General features: G+C 40.8%; 1 protein-coding gene across 1 annotated transcript in view; it reads right to left on the reverse strand.

The window, feature by feature from the left end:
* RBM33 (RNA binding motif protein 33) overlaps positions 1–22,621 on the reverse strand; it is a 135,950-nt gene that overhangs the window by 47,338 nt on the left and 65,991 nt on the right. The window contains 1 exon segment of the mRNA XM_017860563.1: positions 18,617–18,675. Within this exon segment, the coding sequence (XP_017716052.1) occupies positions 18,617–18,675 (59 nt within the window).

The following is a 22,621-nucleotide window of genomic DNA, read 5'->3' on the forward strand; positions in this document are numbered from 1 at the left end:
GAGGGAGGGGAGAGAGGGAGGGAGAGGGAGAGAGAGAGAGAGAGAGACTGACTCACTCTGTTACCCAGCTGGAGTGCAGTGGTGCAATCAGCTCACTGTAGCCTCAAACTCCTGGGCTCTAGGGATCCTTCCACCTTAGCCTCCTGAGTAGCAAGGACTTACAGAGCATGCCACCATATCCAGCTAGTTTTTCTGTAGAGGCAGGGACTTGCTACGTTGCCCAGGTTGGTGTCGAACGCCTGGGTTCAAACAATTCTTCCACCTCAGCCTCCTAAAGTACTTGGATTACAGGCATGAGCCACAACACCTGGCCAATATTCTTGAATATTTAATATCTTTACTTTGCTAATAATATGCTAGAAAAATACTTCTAATAGCACAGGCCATTACATACTGTTACTCACTAAATCTGCATGAGGAATTTCAATGAGCTTGCCTGCTTTCTCCCCCTGCCAAAGCTTTTTCCTCGTTTTAAAATATTTTCATTTTTTGTTTGAAGTCAATGAAACACATGGTGTGAGCATGAATGTATCTCCTCCAAAATAATATTGTATTCCTCCGGGTAACTTAAATGTTCTATTTATAAAGTATAGCATTAGTATTCCATCTCTACTTTTGTGTATCAACACGATTCTGACATATACAGACAGTTCCTGACTTACAATGGTCCAACTTACGATGTCTGCAACTTACAGCGGCCTCATCCTGATGTAACCCACCGTAAGTTGCGGAGTAGCTGTGCAAGCATTTCAAAACATGTCTTAAAATAATCTTCCAAACTTTCTGAATGACAATAAATTAGCAATCAAGGTTCTGCATTACTTCAAAAAAACGTTTAAATGATGCTTCTCAGAATGACACGGAATAAAACAAACAACTGCCTGCCTCTGCATGCAGAGAGGTTTGACTGATCACATTGTTTCCAACCCACGCAAATTGGCAATGGTGGTCCTGAATAAAAATCCTTTTCCAATTACTCAGCCTGTTTCCTTAAGCTGGTTCAATGCACACTTGACTACACTTATTTCTGGGGAGGAGGCACACGGGAGGGGTTTCAAACAGATAAACACAAAAGGAACCAGCAAGATTCATTAAAAGAATTTGCATTGAGAAATGTAAAACATATGGATGAAAATGATGTCACTGAGACACCAAAAAGAGACAAGATCACAGCCTGAAACAAGCTAATAGTTGTGAAAAGTAAAAATCACTCAATGTAAACTCTTCAAATGAAAAATGGGTATTTTATGACATTTTAGCTTACAAATACGAAATTAGTAACACCTCTGGAAACTATGAAAAACCATTTCCAATGTTAAGTGTGGTTATGATAGCTCTCTTCATGTAACTGAGTCAAGATCAACCACAAGTAGGTTTGATGTTGGTTTGCCCAACCACCTAGATAAGAGTTTGGATGGGGCTGATTTCGATTCAACAGAGGGAGGAGGTTTCTAACACTCTCCCAGCAATAAACACATCCTCAACACACAGAAGCACTCACTCAGGAGGAGGAGCACCGCCTGCTGGGCACGATCTCAAAGCGAACTGGACTAGAGCAACTTCAAAGTCCAAGCCAACTCACCAACAGTGGGTCTGTTGATGTTCTTGAAATTACAGACCAGTTAAAAGACAAACTGGTAAATCTGGCTGGCACTAGTGCAGCCAGGCACACACTGGGCATCTGGTGACAGCAAGAGTGGGTCAGGGAGAAGGAGCCCCGAGTAACAGCCGGGATGAGGTGTGGGCCTCCATCTGCCAAGTCTGGAACCTGGGAGGTGCTCACAAAGAGACGGACTGAATTAAATGTTCATTTTCTTACTTTTCTGGTAGGTCTTGATGCCTAGTGGGAGCCAGATTAGGAGACCTAAGAACAAAGTCTCAGCACGGGTTAGAGTTGGGGAAGTGGGTTCTAAATCAAGGCTCAGGTTCTAGGTGACAAAACAGGAAAGTACTAGCAATGCAAATGGCCATTCTTTCTACTTGCCAGGACTCACAGCCTTTTATAGCTGAGCAAATGCTCCTACACGCTCCCTACCATACAGTGACTGACAACGGCAGGGATTCTTGCAGAACTTAAACAACCATGGCGAATTCAACATGGACCAGTCAAGAACCAACATTTTATAAGCAGCCACTTTAGAATGAGGACCGAAGGGAACTCAGGCCCCCAGTCCACTGGCAGAGTCCAGGAATTCCTGGGTATGACGCTGTCACCACTGTCGATACCAGGGCCCCATGAACTCATCAACACACAGCGAGGAAACTAAAACTTATGACATTAAATCACTGGTCCAAGGTCACAACACTATTTTAGAATTTTTATTTTTCTGTAAGTTCACTCAACCACATCGGGGATTTCAATATTCAAGAAAACCAAGTTAAAGCTCCTGCAAGGGTTCATTTTATTCATGACATAATAAAAACACAGTGGAGGGAATTTCAACCCATATAATAAGAAATCTTATCAAAATTACTAAATTTGGGTTACAACTTTTCCCCAACTTAGATATAAAATGGTAGTGTACCCCCAACTCAGAAGGTGGACACCGGACACTCGTCACATTACACATTACGCACTTCCCCTTTCCATCACAGGGTATTTCCTTGAAAAATGTTCACTCTTACATTTCTGTCTCAGCCAAAATGCAAAATTACTACAGAAAACGGCTTCTCTTGTAACCCTTGGTGCAGAACCTTTACGTTCTCCTGTCCCTGTTTCACTCTCTGGTCACCTCCCTGTATCAGGAGACGCCTGACACAGGGCCCAGATGGACCCAAGCCTCTGACTCCTCTACCCCTGTGGCCGGGCTCCTAAAGGCTGGAACATGAAGAATCCCATGAATTGGAATCACTAAAAGCTTTTATTTTATTTTAACTGGCTCATCAGTGTCAATCAGCAGTTTTTCGCCCTTCTCTCACTGCCCAGGATAATTTCACACCTCTGAGCACCTTCTAGTGATTCCAGTACACAGCTGTCCCCTCTGCCTGCAAGGCCCTCGGCATCCTCACCGCACCTCCTTCCCACCCTTCTCTGCATCCACCTGCATCTAAACATCACTTTCTACCATGAGTAATGGACTTGCCGCTAATTTTTAGAAACAGTCTATTTGTTAAAAATAAACATAAATTCTCACTCTATTATACATTTGGTCAGATTTTTCATTTAAAAGATAGGAACAGTATGCTGAAGTAGAACAGAAGGTGAAAGTCGGCCACCGACGTGCTGACAGGCCGTCAGCCCTAACTACAGTCAGCACACTTCAGGGCTCGTAACTCATTAGCTCTATCAGTCACTACTATGCTAATGAGCTGGCAAAAAAGCAGACATCGGGAGGTGCCAGAAAGAACGGGAACAGTAAAATGTACTTTCAGAGAAAGCGGTAGAGTCCTTTGGGGCTATTTCCACTTAACCCTTAAACACATTTTTATTGTATTAACAGCTGGAAATCAGCATCACTGGGCGTGAACATTTTTAATCAATTTACAATTAATTTGCCAATCTTAACAAAGAGTAAAGCAAAGCCTGATGTATCAGTCACTCACAATGACAGGTAATTATGCACTTCCACTCTCTCCGATCTCGGCTCAGTTTCCCCTTCACCCCTTTCTGGTGTGCCAGTTGCCAGGTGTGCAGCTGCAGGGTGCACTGTTCCCACAGGACCACCCAGCAGCAGGCAGAGCTCCTCCCCAGGTGCAGAAGGAAGGGCTGCTTCTGTAGCTGGCCTTTTGTCACTCAGCTCTCATGCCAGGGAAGTGCCAGTTCTCTTTAAATTTTGCCTATAATTAGAAAAAGCTGAAAGAGGTCCTGATCTTTCAATCTTCATTATTTAATAGGTGAATCCCTAATATTTATTATGGCTTTTCTTACTGGGCTTAGAACTGGAAAACGCTATTTCTTAGAAAATTCTGTATTTCTTCTAAGTTCCATGATATTATCTTAGTGCCACAAGTCGCATCCTCAATAGTACAGAGGTCCTCACTTATCCACAGTTTCATTTTCTGGGGTTGAGTTACACACCATCAATTGAAATCTGAAAATATAAAATGGAAAATTCCAGAAATAAACAATTCATAAGCTGTACACTGTACACCCTTCTGAGTAGCATGACCAAATCTCTTGCCATCCTGCTCCGTCCACCCAGGGGAATGAAATCATACCCTTGTCCAGAGGATCCATGCTGAAGACACACCCTGCATGCTAGCCCATTAGTCACTTGGTCAACGTCTTGGTTATCAGATTGATTGTCACAGTACTGCAGAGCTTGCATTCAAGTAACTCATATATTACTTAATAATGGCTCCAAAATGCAAGAGTAGTAACTGTTTTATTGTATGATTAGCTATTGTTGTTCATCTCTTATTGTGCCTGTTTTTTTTTGTTGTTGTTGTTTTTTGTTTTTTTTTTTTTTTTTTTTTTTTTGAGACGGAGTCTTGCTCTGCCACCCAGACTGGGCTGGAGTGCAGTGGCCGGATCTCAGCTCACTGCAAGCTCCGCCTCCCGGGTTCACGCCATTCTCCTGCCTCAGCCTCCCAAGTAGCTGGGACTACAGGCGCCCGCCTCGTCGCCCGGCTAGTTTTTTGTATTTTAAGTAGAGACAGGGTTTCACCGTATTAGCCAGGATGGTCTTGATCTCCTGACCTCGTGATCCGCCCGTCTCAGCCTCCCAAAGTGCTGGGATTACAGGCTTGAGCCACCGCGCCCGGCTTATTGTGCCTAATTTGTAAATTAAACTTCATCCTAGGTATGCATGTACAGGAAAAATCATGGTCTCTACTGGGGGGACTTGCAGTACACGCCCCTTGGATAAGGTGGGCACCACAGCACCGGCCATGCAGCTGCTGCAGCAGGGCTCTTTATAAACCCTTTTTCCCACCCTCCATCAGGCAGTTAATTTCAAGTCCTCAAAAAGACAGATTTTCTCATTATAGCTAAGGCAAAACGTAACTGGGAAAGTAGACTGGCCGGCCGGGCGCGGTGGCTCAAGCCTGTAATCCCAGCACTTTGGAAGGCCGAGACGGGCGGATCATGAGGTCAGGAGATCGAGACCATCCTGGCTAATACGGTGAAACCCCGTCTCTACTAAAAAATACAAAAAACTAGCCGGGCGACGAGGTGGGCGCCTGTAGTCCCAGCTACTCGGGAGGCTGAGACAGGAGAATGGCGTGAACCCGGGAGGCGGAGCTTGCAGTGAGCTGAGATCCGGCCACTGCACTCCAGCCTGGGCGGCAGAGCAAGACTCCGTCTCAAAAAAAAAAAAAAAGAAAGTAGACAGGCCTCCACTCCACCCTGAGCAGAGAGTCAACCAAGGTTCGCTTTTTTACTTTGCCACAGGCTGTGATCAGGGAAAAGGACTCCGTCTTTAGCCCTTTCATCCTTTTTCCAAAAGAAAAGAGTTACTGAATTAGAAGAATAAACTCAAAGAGTTTAGTCCACAAACCTAGTTTTCCATAAAAATTCCAAGCCACCTGAGAACTAGGTACTTTACTTCTTAGGTCTCTAAGCACTATCAGATTCCCTGGAAGATTTCCCTGGAACTTTAACGTTGTGATTTTCATCTCTTCCCAGAACTCTTTCCTTTAACTATTTACATGCTGTCTAAATGCACAGTCACTGGTATTTAAATGTTACTGATACATAACAAAGCCCCCAAAATTCTCTCTCTCTCATGATAGTTTTTCCACACTCAGTGGAAAATAAAAGCCTTTAAAATCCATCACTAATGTTCAAGCAGAACTTTATTCTAACTTCCAGTGATCCTGCAGGTGCCCAGGTGGAGAAGCAGCACTCATCATCTAACCTGACAGCTCTCCCAGCCCTGTCTCCATCCCAGCCACTTACCAGCTACAGCCTTGAGCTCATGACTGAATCTGTCTGGGCCTCAGTTCGCTCACCTACGAAACAGTGATAACAATAGTACCCACCTCACAGGGGCAGAAAAGTCCTTAGGACAGTATCTAGCAAATAACAAAAGTTCATCATACATGTCGTTATCATTTTTACATGTTTTTGTAGACAGCAGCAGTTTTTGTAGACAGATTGTAAATATAATATACAGCTTCTGAAATATGTCCATGTCTTCTGTAATATTTCCATGTTTCCAAACAGGGTAAAAACCAAATCAGTCCAGATTCCGTTTGCATTCTTATTTCTGAGATCAAATCAGAAATCCCTCATAAAGTACCAGCAAGTCCTAGAAACTTTGTCTCTTGAATCTCTCCAAACCACTCCCACTTCTCTCTGCCCTTCAACTGTCGGGTACGAGAGCTGAGACCAGGCCTGCCTTATACATCAATGTGTTTCCATGCTTGGCCCAGTGCCTGGCACGCAGGCAGTTATAAATATGTAATGGATGAATGAAATGCCTGTTTGTAATAGCAAGGTATCCCCCGAGCCCCACATTCTCCACCTGGAAGTACTGCACCACGCTGTAACACCAGCTGCCCACAAAACACGGGAGAGGTGCTGAATGGCTGAAGGAAGGAAGGAAGGAACAAAGGTTAGGATGTACTGACCTAGACCTTGGGCAATGAACTGCCTGAGGCTTTTGAGCTGAGCAGATGTGAAACACATACATGCACTAGGACCAAAGAGAAGCCAAGATCTGGGGTGATCACTGGTTTAGAGACAGAAAAATTAACAGAACTGAGTTCTTACATATATGACAGAATTTTTTTTTTTTTTTTTTTTTTTTTAAGAGACAGAGCCTTGCTCTGCCACCCAGACTGGAGTGTAGCGGCACGATCATAGCTCACTGCATCCTCAAACTCCTGGGCTCAAGTGATCCTCTTGCCTCAGCCTCCAGAGAGCCCAGGACTACAGGCATGAGCCACCACATCTGGCTGATTTTTAAATTTTTTGTAGAGATGGGGTCTCACTGTGTTACCCAGGCTAGTCTGAAACTCCTGGCCTCGAGGGATCCTCCCGCCTTGGCCTCCTAAAGCACTGGGTTTACAGGTGTGAGTCACTACATCTGGCCGATAAGAAATCATTTTAACTCGTATTCTATGTAATACTGTTAACGAATGAGAGGACCATGCTGACTGGCTTCTTCCCCCTGCAGCTGGGAGAAGAGTGATGGTCACTGGCGGGAGGCCAGCAGTTCCATGCTAATAGGGTTTGGCTCTGCATCCCCACCCACATCTCATCTCCACCCGTAACCCCCACAGGTGGAGGGAGGGACCTGGTGGGTGGGGACTAGATCACGAGGGCAGTTTCCCCCACGCTGTTCTCATGATGGTATATGAGTTTTCACAAGATCTGATGGTTTAAAAGTGGCACTTCCCCACTTTGCTCTCTATCCTGCCACCATGTGAAGAAGGTGCTTGCTTCCCCTTTGCCTCCTGTCATGATTGTAAGCTTCCTGAGGCCTCTCCAGCCATGCGGAACTGTGAGTCAATTAAACCTTTTTTCTTTATAAATTACCCAGTCTTGGGTAGTTCTTTATAGCAGTATGAAAACAGACTAATACACATGCTGTCTCATTTAATCCTTATCACAACCCTACAAGGTAGGTATTCTGCTCACAGAAATCTTCTGACCATTTAAATAACCCCCACTTAGGACAAGGTTAGAAAGTGGCAGAACTTGAATTCAAACCCAGGCTGCCTACCTGCAGAGCACACTGGGGATTCCTTGGCATGAACAGCAAATGGGGAGGGATTTTTCTCACATTCCCTAATCAGTCCCTAATCATATGTTTTATCATCACATATGTAAGTATAATTGTGCAAGTCTATGTGTGTTTCAGAGGCAAGAAAACCAGTAAGTACTACATGAAGTCAAAAGTCAGATAGCCATGGAAATTCCATGGTAGGCTTTAATAAGTAAAAGAAATTATCAGTACTCATGTGACCAATCTACAAGACCTGCATTAAAGAGGTAAGACCAAAGACGCTATCTAAGATGTAGAAAGAAACCATTTACTCAGGGTGAGTAAACAAGGCAATTTCTGACCTTGGAAGTTAGTTAAATAGAGCAAGAACGGGAAAAGAAGGATTTGCAAGTGTAGCCTGGAGTCTGTACATGCTACAGGCAGGGTGCTGACTCCTGAAGCAGCTGGGTGAAGGGCAGTGAGGGGGGAGTAACATTATGTCACCAAGTGCACAGGATCCAAAGAACCTGAAGTACACACTGACCTTTATAGGTGGGGAGGCTGGCCCAGGGAAAGAGAGCACCTGAATGGTAGATAAATCTAGTCCAATCAGGAGGAAGTCATGACGGCCCATTTTCCAAGATTGACAAATGCCCGCATATCAGTCAAGTGGCAGCAGGATAAGAAAAGAGGGCAGATAATACAAGACACCTCTCAGAAAAAAACATTCAATGACTGATCCATGAAATAAACCAGAGTGAAAAGGGCTGCCTCAGCTGGGGACAGTGCCTCACGCCTATAATCCTAGCACTTTGGGACCCTAAGGTGGGCCAACGCTTGAGCCCAGGAGCTCGAGACTAGCCCAGGCAACATGGTGACACCCAATCTCTACAAAAAGTACAAAAACAAATTAGCCAGGCATGGTGGGAGACACCTGTAGTCCCAGCTACTTGAGGCTGTGGTGAGAGGATCCCCTGAGCCCGGGAAGCTGAGGCTGCAGTGAGGTGCAATCACACCACTGCATTCCAGCCTGAGCTACAGAATGAATGCTGTCTCAGAAAAAAAAGCAGGGGTGGACGGTTACCTTTCTGGCAATGTCAGATGCTACTGGACACAAGGGAGAGCTCACCCGGGCAGATCTGTGGCTTGCCACTGCTCTCATAGAACTTGAGAGTTTAAATATTCAAATAAATTGTTTAACTTTTAAGCTTTAAGATCTCAAAAGCTGCTCATTGACTATTAACACTATTGCTTTTCTGAAACAGAAGTTTGACAAATAGCGGGTCTCCTGAAACGCACAGTGTCACTTTTCCTGTTTTCTGTTTGTTTTGAACACAAGTGGCACTTTTCTCTTTTCCTCTAATTACACAACTTCAATTCCGACGAACATGTCAGCCACATGGAAAAGACTGCTTAACTGCTTACCTAGCACAAATTATCACTTATTCCTTAGTAATAGAGCCCTAATTTTATTCAGGACAACACTGCCCAGATAAAAACTACATATTCCAACTTAGAAGGAGGGTGACATTTGGCTAGACTCTGGCCAACAGGAGCAGTTGTCAGCTGGAGGATGGGTGGCAGGGAGCTCCCTGGGGGACACCTCAGCTGGCCTGTACCTTCTGCCCTTGCCCTCCTCTTCTTTTGGCCTGGAATACAGACAAATGCATTAGGTGATGGGTAGATGGAAAAAAACACGAGTCCCTGATAGAGCTGCTATACATAAACAATAAAAGCTTTTTCCTTTTTATGCAAAAAATAAAACAGTCACTGTTAACTAAGTTTTCTGTCAAATGCAGCCTCATTCACATCCTGACTCAGTCAAATATTATAGCCAGTTTATTATATTGTAGCTGACATAAATACTGCTCCAAGAACCTGGCAGACAAGTCACTTTTCCTCTATGAGATAAAGAAACTCAGGTTTACAGAGTTAAAAGTGAATTAACTAAGTTACATCACCAATGAATGACAACTAAGATGACAAGAACCCACATTTTCACACTCGGTTTACTAAGTGCTTTATCCATCATACTACACTGATTCTGCTAAAACAAATTTATCTCCAAGCAATGCCATATAAATCATGGTTCCAAAATCTGACATTCATAAGAGGTTCTGTTGATGTGGTCATTCCTTTATTAACTTCTACCATTTCAAGGGAACAAGGGTACTACATGACCAATTCCCTCTACCAAATACAAAATTATTTTAAAACTGTCATGAGCTGTGAATACCTCACTTAACAGAACTTTCAGTAATGACATTAATTCTACCTTTTGAGAGAAAAGGCTACTTCAATCCTCTCAAATAATTGCTCAATTTTGCTTTTCTTTATATCCCTTTAAAAATCCAAGGTAAGAAATTATTATTCTCTCTCATATAATTCTCATACAAATTATACTTTCACTTTTCTGCATCTCTTGTTAATTACATGATTTTTATCTATATTAATCCTATTCAAGAAGAACTGATAACTCTGGTTACAAAAAAAAAGATGAAAAATTTTGCATAAATTGCTTAGCACAAAGTTAATCATATAAAGCCAAGAATAAAAAGGCACTAACAGCTATTATGTGACTTATCAGCTTCCCTAAAAGGGTCAGTCCGTATATTTTAATAAGACTAATTAAATACCTTAAAAATGTCATTGAAACTTCATGAATCTTTCAATAAATTATAACCAATCTCTACAACACGTTTTCCTTTATTAATCTCACTTAAAATACAAAGAACTATATAAGAAACCAATTGACACTTAGGAACACCTCTCAGTTAATTCCCATTAAATGGGTTGAATGCAAAGAATCAAGGACACTAGTGGCCCCTGACATAATTAAAATTACAGCCCTCTATCACAATATGTTAATCCTCTTATTTCAGTATTCTCCATGGATTTTTTCCTTTCAGGTTATGCCTTGTTTAAATGCCTATGTTCATCTTCCTAGAGGGTATTTTGATATTTATAGATGCATTCTAAACATTTTGAAGGACATACCTTGTGCCAAGTACTAGGTTTCAAAAAACACCACGTGAATTTAAATACATTAGGATAATATTAATGGTTCAAGCAGTGAAACAAGAGCACCCACTACAAACTACAAAACTTTTTGGTACAAAATGGTGTTTTGATGAACCTCCTGAAGACTACTTACATTATTTCCTGAAATGAAAAACTCTTTATTTCTGCACCCTCCCCCCTCCCACGCCCCTCCTGAAACAACTCCCAATGACTGGCCCTGCTGTAGTGAACTTCCTCACTTCAGTACTTAATGAGGGTCACAATTTTATGTAGTTACAACTCAACTTACTGGATTCTATGATATTTTCTCAGTTTATGGAAATTCTATTTCATATTGAAAGAGAAAGTACAGCATAAAAACTAAGAGAATTGGCCTCTAGTCCTACCTCCCATGTCCAGTTGTGTGAACTTAGGCAATCTGATCTTTCCCAAAGTCAGCTTGTCAATCTCCAAAACAAAAAAATAATAATTTTTTACTTTTGCTCCACAGGCTGCTCAACACAAACTGTGGAATACAGTGATCACTCAATGTTTTTTATTCACTACTGATTTTCAACCATATATGCTCTATAAAGACTGTATTTCCTCATTCAAAAAAACAGAAAAAAAAAGAACCAACTAAAAAAGGAAAGCAGTAGTATCAGCTATGTCAGCTGAAAAGCATACAGTCTGTCTTAAAGTCTCATCTGTGAATACACTGACTATATCATCCACAATCCACTCTTAGGCATTTACCGACAACTTATGTTCCCAAAAAAAAAAAAACTCTCGCCCCCCCCCCCCCCCCCCCCCCCAAAAAAAAAAAAACCCTGCCATAAACAAACGTTTACGGCAACTCTAATCACAACAAAGACTGGAAATAACCCAAATGCCTATCAGGTGACTGGGTAAACAAACTGTGCTATATCCATATACTGGAATACTACTCAGCAATAGAAAAGACAAACTACTGGCCGGGCGCGGTGGCTCAAGCCTGTAATCCCAGCACTTGTGCTGGGAGGCCGAGACGGGCGGATCACGAGGTCAGGAGATCGAGACCATCCTGGCTAATACGGTGAAACCCCGTCTCTACTAAAAAATACAAAAAACTAGCCGGGCGAGGTGGCGGCGCCTGTAGTCCCAGCTACTGGGGAGGCTGAGACAGGAGAATGGCGTGAACCCGGGAGGCGGAGCTTGCAGTGAGCTGAGAGCCGGCCACTGCACTCCAGCCTGGGCGGCAGAGCAAGACTCCGTCTCAAAAAAAAAAAAAAAAAGACAAGACAAACTACTGACTGGTGCAGCAAATGGATGAATCTCAAATGTGTTATGCTACAGGAAAGCAGCCAGGCTCCACGTGAAACCAGCTCTATGATTCCATTTACGTAACACAATTATAGGAACAAACACTTTCAGTGGTTGCCAGGGGCCAGTAGGCAGAGGGGCTAACCACAAGAGGCAGGAGAGTCCCTGGATGATTATATAACGGTAGGCACTAAGCAAAACTCACACACCTGTACACCCAGAGGACTCCATTTTTAAAGTAAAAAATTCTCATCTCTTGGAAGAACTGCTTTTTGGTTTGGTTTTGTTTCGTTCTTACTTGACATGGAGTCTCACTCTGTCGCCCAAGCTGGAGAGCAGTGGCACGATCTCAGCTCACTGCAACCTCCACCTCCTGGGTTCAAGCAATTCTCCTGCCTCAGCCTCCCAAATAGCTGTGACTACAGGCACCCACCACCATGCCCAGCTAATTTTGTATTTTTAGTAGAGACGGGGGTTTCACCATGTTGCCCAGGCTGGTCTCGAACTCCTGACTTCAAGTGATCCACCCACCTCAGCCTCCCAAAGTGCTGGGAGCACCGGCCAGAAGAACTGCTTTGGATACTTTATAATAAAACAGGACTTCTTTCCAAGTATGCCTTAAAAATGCACCTAAACAGAACCACAGGTCTTCAACGACTCCCGGGAAATTAAATATTAAAACAAAAAAAGCAGTGTGTTTTCTAGGACACATCACTAAAAACAGGTAACTAAGATTTCCTTGGCAGAGAGGAGTTCCAAGACTTTAAACTTTGTGTCCAACATTTCATAGGCTAAATTATTAAGTTGCAGATAGGCAAACTGCACTGAGGTTAAGTCTATATATATACGGCACTCTATATCTGAAGAGAATTTAAAAGGTGTCCCAGTCAATGTTAACAGATTGACTTAGCCAACAAACAAAACACAGCCCTCTGCTGGTATGCTTAGGAGATTGCTTCCAGGCCCCCGCACATACACATGTTGTACAAGGGACAACTGTAGTTTATCACAAATTTTAGAAAGCAGTTTTTACAAAGGAGCTCAATGGCTCCAACAGAAGAAACAAGAAACCAATTCTATGCAAGTTCAAGGAGTACTTCCTGGCCTTTGAGTGAGTAGCATGGACTTTAACCCAGCCCCATCTCTACCCAACACACGCACTGCATGCTGACCAAGCAGCAAGTTAAAGGGTTACTGAATTTGATAAACCACCTTCTTTAATAGCTGTTACCATAGTGTTTAGCTGCTCCTGTTACTGCTACAGATGGGAATTCATTGATATGATTAAATTTGATGGTATGATAATGTATGGTAATCACGATTAATCAGAAACTCACTAGCAAGTGGAGGATGTTGGGTATTATGTCACCTGCATTTTAAACTGCATTCTCTCCTTGCAAGCCTGACAATGTTTGACAGCTGGAAGGATCTCCTACTATATTCGCCTGCTACTACTTATAGGTCTGATCAGAGAAAATGCCCATGATTCCTTCCACAGCTTAAGTGCTGGTAACTATAAGGCATTGCAGGCATGTAAAAACAGTAGGTGTTCAAAAGCAAGACTTTCTTTCCTGGATGGAATAAAGTCTGGATTCTCATCTGCAAGGGCTGTAATCAGAAAGAAATGTGATTTGATGCAGCAGTCTCATCAAACATGATTTGCATGAAATGGCCTATAAACACATCCAGGAAACATCCTTCACTGCCACCTGATACCATGTGCCCAAATGCAGCCCAAACTATAAGACCTGTGATGCACTGTAACTACAGAGTCAACACAAATGAGAACCTCATTTGCTAGGTCTAAGTAAGTAATAATATGATTGTTAAGAAGATGCATTTAACCTTAAAAGTATAGTTTATTTTAAATTTTTTAAAAAAGGCACTAAGAAATTATTCAGCAGCCAAACTACCTGGTATTTAACAGCCAACTGAAATATCACCATTTGCCCAACACACCAATGTAAAATCAAAGGGACTGAATAGTTTTTAAAATTTTTAAACTTATTTTAAAATAGGTTTAAAACCACATTCTAGGTCAAAGAAATCTTTAAAGATTTTTTCATAAGCTTAAAGTCCTCCGCGCTCGCTTTTTCATATGGCTTCTTAAAAACAGCAACTGCACAGAAAAGACAAAAAGAATCAGCCAAAAATCCAAAACAACACTTTAAAATATTCTGACAACTGACATTTCAAGTTACTTTTTTAAGTGGGCAAACTTTAAAACAAAACCTCTCTGAGGACAAATACATGACTAGAAAATATACTTTACGGGTAAGATAAGGACTTACAGTTCCGTATTAGTGACAAAAACACCAGGTATAGCCTTTGCAGAAAGAGAAACCAATTAGATTAATTTAATTGTAAAACAAAGAACATGTGAAATGGAAAACAGAATTTAAAATGTAGAAACTTACTTCCAGAAAGGTAACTAGCGTTTCACCCCACTACTTCCTTATTTAAAAGACAAAAAAAAAAAAACACAACACAGTGTTTTGTGAAATAGCATTCGACAGCCCTGACATGAACAAAAATGTGTTCATTAAATGGACTAGTGGATGGTAAGAGGCCAGACCAGAAGACTGGACAGAGCAAAGTGCCCAAATGAAACAGGGTCATCAGTCACACAGGACACGTCAAGCTCTGAGGGTATGTTACTTCCTCTGCTCATCAGCCCATGTAAGTATTCATATGTTATGTAATGGAAATATGTTTTACAATGAGAAGAAAAATAGTTTCAGAGTTCAGAACTAATGTGCATATCTGTAACTAAAATTAAGTACATAAATCTAATTTTTAAATGGAAGCCTAAATTACAAAGCACTTTACAGATCCTTCAATGAGGGACTAGGGAAAGACATGCATCCTAGTGCAAAGGCTAACATAACCAACAGTTAAAGCAATTTTCTCCAAAATGATCAAAAACAAGGATCCTTAAGACACTTATTTTGACATGCAGTTGTTTTAAAATCATTTCTTAAATTCTCCAAATAATGCTAATTAACAAGAAATAAAATATTACTCTAACTACAAGTAAAGCCCAGAATATCAAATTTTGGCCTCAGATTTGGATTTTAAGAATAATTTTAAGAATAATTTTAAAGGCCGGGCGCAGTGGCTCATGCCTGTAATCCCAGCACTTTGGGAGGCCGAGTTGGGCGGATCATGAGGTCAGGAGATCGAGACCATCCTGGCAAACACGGTGAAACCCCGTCTCTACTAAAATACAAAAAATAAAATAAAATTAGCCGGGCGTGGTGGCGGGCGCCTGTAGTCCCAGCTTCTCGGGAGGCTGAGAGGCAGGAGAATGGTGTCAACCCGGGAGGCGGTGGAGCTTGCAGTGAGCCAAGATCACACCACTGCACTCCAGCCTGGGCGACAGATACTCCATCTCAAAAAGAGAAAAAAAAAACAAAAAAGAATAATTTTAAAATTTTATACACTATGAAAATAGTATTTCATATTTGGGTGTCTCGATTTCTGTAATTTTACTTTAAAACTAGAAGTATTATCACTCAGCAAAATTTCTGGACATACTAGTTCTAAACTAAGCATAAATACCAAATATATCATAGATCCTTTAAAATTTGGAAATCTAGTGGTACTTTTGTGTATTGTCTTTTTTTTTTTTTTTTTTTTAACTCTTTTAGTTGGGTACAAAGCTGCATTCTTGAATAGTTAAATGCATGTGATATAATTCTACTATGCAAATTCACATATGTGGTCTTGAAACAACAAAAAGTAAAAAATATAAAAATTAAACTGCACACCCCCCTTTACATTACTCATTCTATGTAGGGCTCCTAATAAGCAGTAAGATCACTCTATATTAAGTTTTGGGTATGTTTATTTGACAACTATGTGCTCCCTCCCGCCCCTCCGCACAGGGCCTGTGGCTAAGTCCACCAGAGCACAGGATGACTGGGACTCTGCATGGGCATTCAGCCACAGACATTCACCAGATATCACACAAATAGGAGTAAACACACAACTCTGACTGATGTGAGGAAGCTACATATGCACTAGGAGCACACCTTTGGATAGAATGTTACCTATCCTAGGAGCAATGAGAATTCCTTTAAATTAAGGTACTTAAGCTGGGGAAAGGAAAGATTACAATGAATCTTGATTTGCTCAATTGCAAATTTCATAACAACCGGCACACAGATTTCTGAATTCAAATCTATTTTTGCGTACCAAGAAGCACATTGACTCAAACAGACCACCTGATAAATCTGAAGTTGAATGTTCCATCACTTTGTGTGTGCGTGTGTCGTCAGTTTTTAAAGCAAAATTCGGTTTGACAAATATTGACTGAACCCCAAATACAGAAAACCACCAGGATAGAAACTGAGTGGCATACAGCCATCCATAAGAACCAAGACAAAGCCTGCAGGACATCCAGCCATCAATAAGAAATCTCCAGTGGCCTCTGCTAAGCCACAACAATGCTGTCTTCACTATTTTTAAATTTTACTCAAATGAAAATTAGCTTAAGGACATAAGTTAGGTTTCATTTAATGATGCTTGATTCATTTTATAGCTTAGAGACAGCACTATGTAGAGCATTTGGCATAAAGTAGATCCTCATTAAATTTTCACAAAACTACATTTACATTCACAGGAAAGAAGTTTAATCTAGTAGTAGAAAAAAGAAAAAATACTCAACAAAGATCTGGCTTACAAATAAAACAACCAGAGAGAACCTACAGTTTATCTTTCTCCCCAACAAGACTCTGGTGGGCTTTTTAAAAACATAATACCGCTACTATATTTTTAAAAACACACATTTCATGATTTTCTCTCAGGGAAAAATGATGATAGAAATAAGTAGTGCACTGCACGCGCTACGCCCCAAGTTCACTGTGATGTCAGCACTGGGGACTTAAAGGAAGAGACATGCTAAATCGTGGTAAAGACCTGGTCTGAAGAGAACACTTACTAAGCTACATTCACATACACAGCTCATTTCTAGCCCAACCATTTCTGATCACCCACACATACTTCCCATCTCAAAAACAAAAATAGAACATTGCACCTCACAGAAACTGTTCAAAACTGCCTTGAAACATATTTACCAAGCTTAGAGTACTATATAACTGAAGAGCAAGTTCAATTTCTCACAAAAATGTTCTTTTATTATCCTCTTCTAATAGCGGCAAAGTATTCTAAGGTTTTATTCCTAACATCAGATACAATTATATTTGCACAACTGAAAAATGAAATAAAATTGCAGTTGACTATTCTAAGTTTATATTAGTAAACATTTTACAAAAATATAAATTACATTGCTTTAGGTTTATATCTTAACTGCAAATGCTATTCACATCAAATTTTATCCTTGTAGTACAAAACATGAAAACACATCCAAAAATGATTTTAACAAAGATATAATAATAGTCTTGAAAAAGCAAAAGTACTTAATATGTCAGTGCTTTACAATAACTAGCAGACAAACTACTCCACAGAAGAAATATATTCAATGACTAAAATCATACATGTCAGCCTTAGGCAACGGAACTAATAAAACTTGGCTTTTAGACAACTGCTTCAAATAGATACCCAATAAAATCACCTAACGTTTTAAAACAACTAATTTTAGAACTTGGTAAATAATTTATAGAAACACATTAGCTAACTATAAAGAAATCACGAAGAACCAGCTTTAGAAACTGTGTCATAATTCATAACTACAAGTCAAAGAAATTTCTATAAAATACTCTGAACCTTAAATCCAATAATGTTATTTTTGAATAATCACCTGATTATACATTCACATCCTTCATTTAAGCCTTCTTGCTAAATGCCATATATAAATGTTATCTACTGAAGTACCAAAGATAAACAGTTCAATAGGCCATTTAGGTATTTCCTGAAAATCAGACTGTTTAACCTAAATAAGGCTACCTCTGTTTTACATATAAATTACATGAAAATGTTATGGTCAGTACATTTTTTTCCCCAAACTGTTTGGGAAAAAAAAAATGTACTCTCTAGTAAAACCATGGAAACTACACACTGAACCAAAAATTCACATAAAATAAAATGTATATATTTAAACAAATATATCTAGTTAATGGGCTTGTTTCTTCTACTTAAAACACATTAGAAGAATGGATAAAATTACTGAAAATACAGCAAAGTGTGCATTTCTGTGTGTGTATAAGTGAATGAGAGTGTGTGTGAGAGAGACAGCAAGAGAGAGAATATATGCTTTCTTTTAAAGATATTTTCAAGTGAAAACATTCATTTTAAATTATAAAATGAGTGGCTCATCAAGACCCTAGAGGTTCTTTTAAAAAACAAGAGATCTCTCATTTTCATTTCCTAGAATTTCACACACACACACACATACACATGCACAAACATACATGTGCCTGTGGGCGCATGCACACATACACCTCCATCTCTCTAATAAAGCAAGGCTCTTTCTCACTTACCATAAGGCAATAATAAAATCAATATTCATATTCTTTAAGACGAACAGCATTCCACTGATGATCCTGATTCAACAATTTTACAGTTAAACAAAATTAATTCTACTCTCAAAAATCCACTGACCTTAAGCTTTTAACAAACATTTTCTATTGCAGAGATTACTGTCAATATTTGCAAATCCTTAAAATTATATTTGGCTGGAACCTCTTGCACTTGCTATATTAATATTTCTTAGTAAATGTATGCTCATCCCTATCAGAGCAGAAGGAGCAGCTGCTACTCACTGGGAATCTCTGGGGTCCCACAGCAGGTCTCGGCTGGCTCGGAACTGGTAGCAAGGGCACTGCAAGAAAAACCCCTTGCGTTAGAGACACATTTTACTCAACACCCAAACCCCTGTAATACAAGACATGAAGTTTAATATAAAATATATATTACGCGTACCAGACATATAACACATTCTGCTTATACTTAAGTTAAACATTTAGTATTTTTAACACTTCCAAAAAAGAAAAGGGAGAAAGCAGAAGTTTCCTTTTCAGTACACAACAGTGCAAGCAGAAGTTTAAATCTCAGTAGTTGACTATTATTTGGAATTAAAATATTTTGCAACAAAAGAAGACAGTATTACTCTAAAATAAAAAATCTACTTTGTTTCTCCTATCCCTATCCAGATAATTCAGGTTATCGAATCCCAGTTATATTTTCCTACGCCAGTCACATACATATTTAAATCTCAACACTTATGAATCATGAAAGAGAGAAGGGAAGGAGGGAAGTGAGGCAGGCAGAGAAAGGAAAACAGCACATCCTAGGAACTGGAAAAAACGCTCACAGACCGTTAAAAATTTTCTACTACACCTCCTATGCCAAGGCTTTTAGTTTACTTTGGTTTATAAACAAGCAGGACTTCCATCAATCCACCAGAACAACGAAACAAATCATTTTTAAAAAGACATCTCAGAATAGAGAAGAAGCTAGAATGTAAGTTTCATACCTTGAGGCTAAATCAGATGTGTTTAAGCTCTTTAAAACTCACCATGCACTATACTGATCTTGATTTTCAAAGAAACTCACAATCTAAGTGCAGGCTATATCTTACATCAAAACATGCTGGCAGATACACCTAGGAAGCTCTCAGATTGTCAGGTACTGTGGGGCTGAACTGTTTGCAACTCCCTCCCCCCGCCCCAACCCCAAATGTATACAATGAAGTCCCAACCCCCAGTACCTCAGAATGTAACTGGATTCCATTGACTAGGTCTTTAAAAGAGGTAACTAAGGTCAAATGAGGTCTAGGCTGTAATCCAACCTGACTGATGTCCCTATAAGAAAGGGAAATTTAGGCTGGGCGTGGTGGCTCAAGCCTGTAATCCCAGCACTTTGGGAGGCCGAGACGGGTGGATCACGAGGTCAGGAGATCGAGACCATCCTGGCTAATACAGTGAAACCCCGTCTCTACCAAAAAATACAAAAAAAACTAGCCGGGCGAGGTGGCGGGCGCCTGTAGTCCCAGGTACTCCGGAGGCTGAGGCAGGAGAATGGCGTAAACCCAGGAGGCGGAGCTTGCAGTGAGCTGAGATCCGGCCACTGCACTCCAACCTGGACGACAGAGCGAGACTCCGTCTCAAAAAAAAAAAAAAAAGAAAGGGAAATTTAGACACAGACAGTACCCACAGAGGGAGGAGCACGTTAGGACACAGGGAGAAGGTGGCCAATGACAAGGCAAGGAGAGAGGCCTCAGAAGGAAGCTGCCCTGCCCACACCTCGAACTCGGACTTCCAGTCTCCGGAACTGTAAGAAAATAAGTTTCTGTTGTTTAACTCGCCCTATTTGCCGTGCTTGTTATGGCAGCCCCAGCAAACTCATACACATCAGGTGGAGTTGACAACGTAGCGTATTTTTTAATTTAAGAAGTGTCTGCTAAATGCGAAATACACGTGATACCTCTTAAAAGTCCATCAGAATCACTTCAAAAACAGGGTGCTAGGATAAACTTTTTTTTTTTTTAAACTATGATTACTCAAGGAATTCCATACATTAAGCCTTATCATTCACATTGCACTTTCCACACTTCAACTTCAAGTGATAGCATACATGGCCTGTGTCACTGCTTGATCAAATGCAAAGTGTGACAGAAAGAAAACTTACTTTTATAAAATGTAAAAATGCCAGAAGTTCATCCCTTCCTTGACAGGCTAATCTAACAAGTCCAAATTTCAAAATTAAGAGTGGGTCAGTTTGTAAGACTTTATATAAAATAGAATCCAACTCTCCCCTCAATTCTACACAGCTGATGTTACATCAATTCCATACCTAAAGTGAAACACTAGACTGGAGAAAGTGGAGAAAGAAAAAAAGAAGAATATCTCTGACCTAAGAAGATAATGAAGGTGACAAAGAAAACAACTACATATTAAATGTAAAGACGTGATTTTTAAAATCAAGTTAACAAATATAAGACACCCAGATCCTCACTAACTCGATCATAGGTACTACTTAGAATTTAAATGCCAATATCTACCAAAAAATTCCCACACAATAAAAGGATAAAACATTAAGCCTCTTTAACCAGGAGAATGAGAGAAAGAAGGCGAGGTGGGATCTCTAGAAAGCAATCTGATTTTAATCAATGGATTTCTTACACAGAACCCTCTGATGAGCTGGTAATCTGCACAAAGTACCAGCCTTTTCCCTATTTAAAACAAAACAAAAAACAAACAAACAAACAAAAAAACAAAACAAAACACACAGCAGAAAAGGAAAAACAGCTGACAAAAAAGGGTTGCTGCGGACAGTCCCGGTGGGAACAAGGCAAACACCTGGCCCACCCAAGAGAAGCCACCTCAGTGGGAATGCCCAGGCATGTGTCTGCAGGCTCTACCTACCGGGCCCTGGCTGCCCACTGTGAGCACAGAAGAATTTAGAAGGTGTGATGTTAGAGACCAGTCCAGCTGAAGCTTCAACTTGAATATCTGAAGTTTAATATTTATAACTTGTCCCATGTATTTAATGGACTAAGTTTTCAATTCATTATAATACTAAAAATCTGGAAACAAGTTACATTTCCAACAAAACAGTTTTAAATACATTATAATGGAACCCTCTTCATCCTCAAAAGGAAGTTTGTGCCATCAGAAGAAGATGTGTATATATTGTTAACTTTTGAAAAGCACCTTTCATCTATGTAAGGCTCTGAGAATCAAAGGTTTAATCTGTGTATCTTTTATGTACAGGAGACATCTTGATATTCGGTCTCTCTCAAAAGGAACTGTGCATTTCTATTTAAGCTCATTCATTTATTACAGAATAAACAACTGCTTCGAAAGTGTTGCCTATCTACCTAGCAAGGCTATTTTGTCCTTCTCTTCTGTGTCTGTGTACCTCTGAAGGTCAAAGGCAAATTACAGACAAGGGACATATGGCACTAAAGCTCCTGGTTTCATGGTGAGAAAAAGCTAGCTGGTCCTGAGTTGAAAAACTTCTGTCAGAAAGCTGACCTTGGAGTAGTTGCTAAATCACATGTGTGCTTTGGGGTGCAAGGCCTGCATTCCACACTTGTCAGGCTGCTAACTTTTGCAGGGGACACCATTTTCATACATAGAGGATATCTTGGGGCTTCCTGATAGCTTTACCACCCTATAATTCTAAAACTATTTTAGTTAAGCTAAAGAAAATCTGTACATATTACCAAATGCCAGTTTTCCACTGCATTTTACAAGGAAATGCACAAGAAAGAATAACATAAGCAAAATCATTCCAACAAATTAGACTGACAGTAGTGCCAGGTTTAGGACAACCACTATGGGGAAGACGCAAAGGATTACTTGAAGGAAAGCCACCTTCCCCATTCAAGTATGCACATGTCCATTCATTCAACGGCTACTGCAGGAGACACAGGCACCACGCCAGTCAGCGACGCTCAGGGCCACCTAAGAGGATGTGGGGACGAGTAATACTAACCAGGGTGGGAAGAACTTTGTGGGCACACAGGGACATGCGATGGGGTCAGGAGGGCTTAGGAGTTAACTGTACTTTAAAACCTTATGCTTATCTGCCATGCCCAGTGGCCTGGTGGTGACCCGCAGACACTGTCAAGAGGCGCCCCCCTCCCTTTCACTCTGTGCCAGCCTGTCACCATCACAGTCCCCTGCTCCATGGCCACAGGACAACGTCATAATACTTCTGACCCACGTATGGGAGGGTCCCAGGCTCTAGGTCACTGGCCAATCCCCTGCACTTGAACTACTACCTTAGGCTACTCTCCACTTCTGAAACTTCTCTCCCAC

This window comes from Rhinopithecus bieti, unplaced genomic scaffold (assembly GCF_001698545.2).
Source record: "Rhinopithecus bieti isolate Rb0 unplaced genomic scaffold, ASM169854v2 scaffold_50877, whole genome shotgun sequence".
NCBI classification, from domain to species: domain Eukaryota; kingdom Metazoa; phylum Chordata; class Mammalia; order Primates; family Cercopithecidae; genus Rhinopithecus; species Rhinopithecus bieti.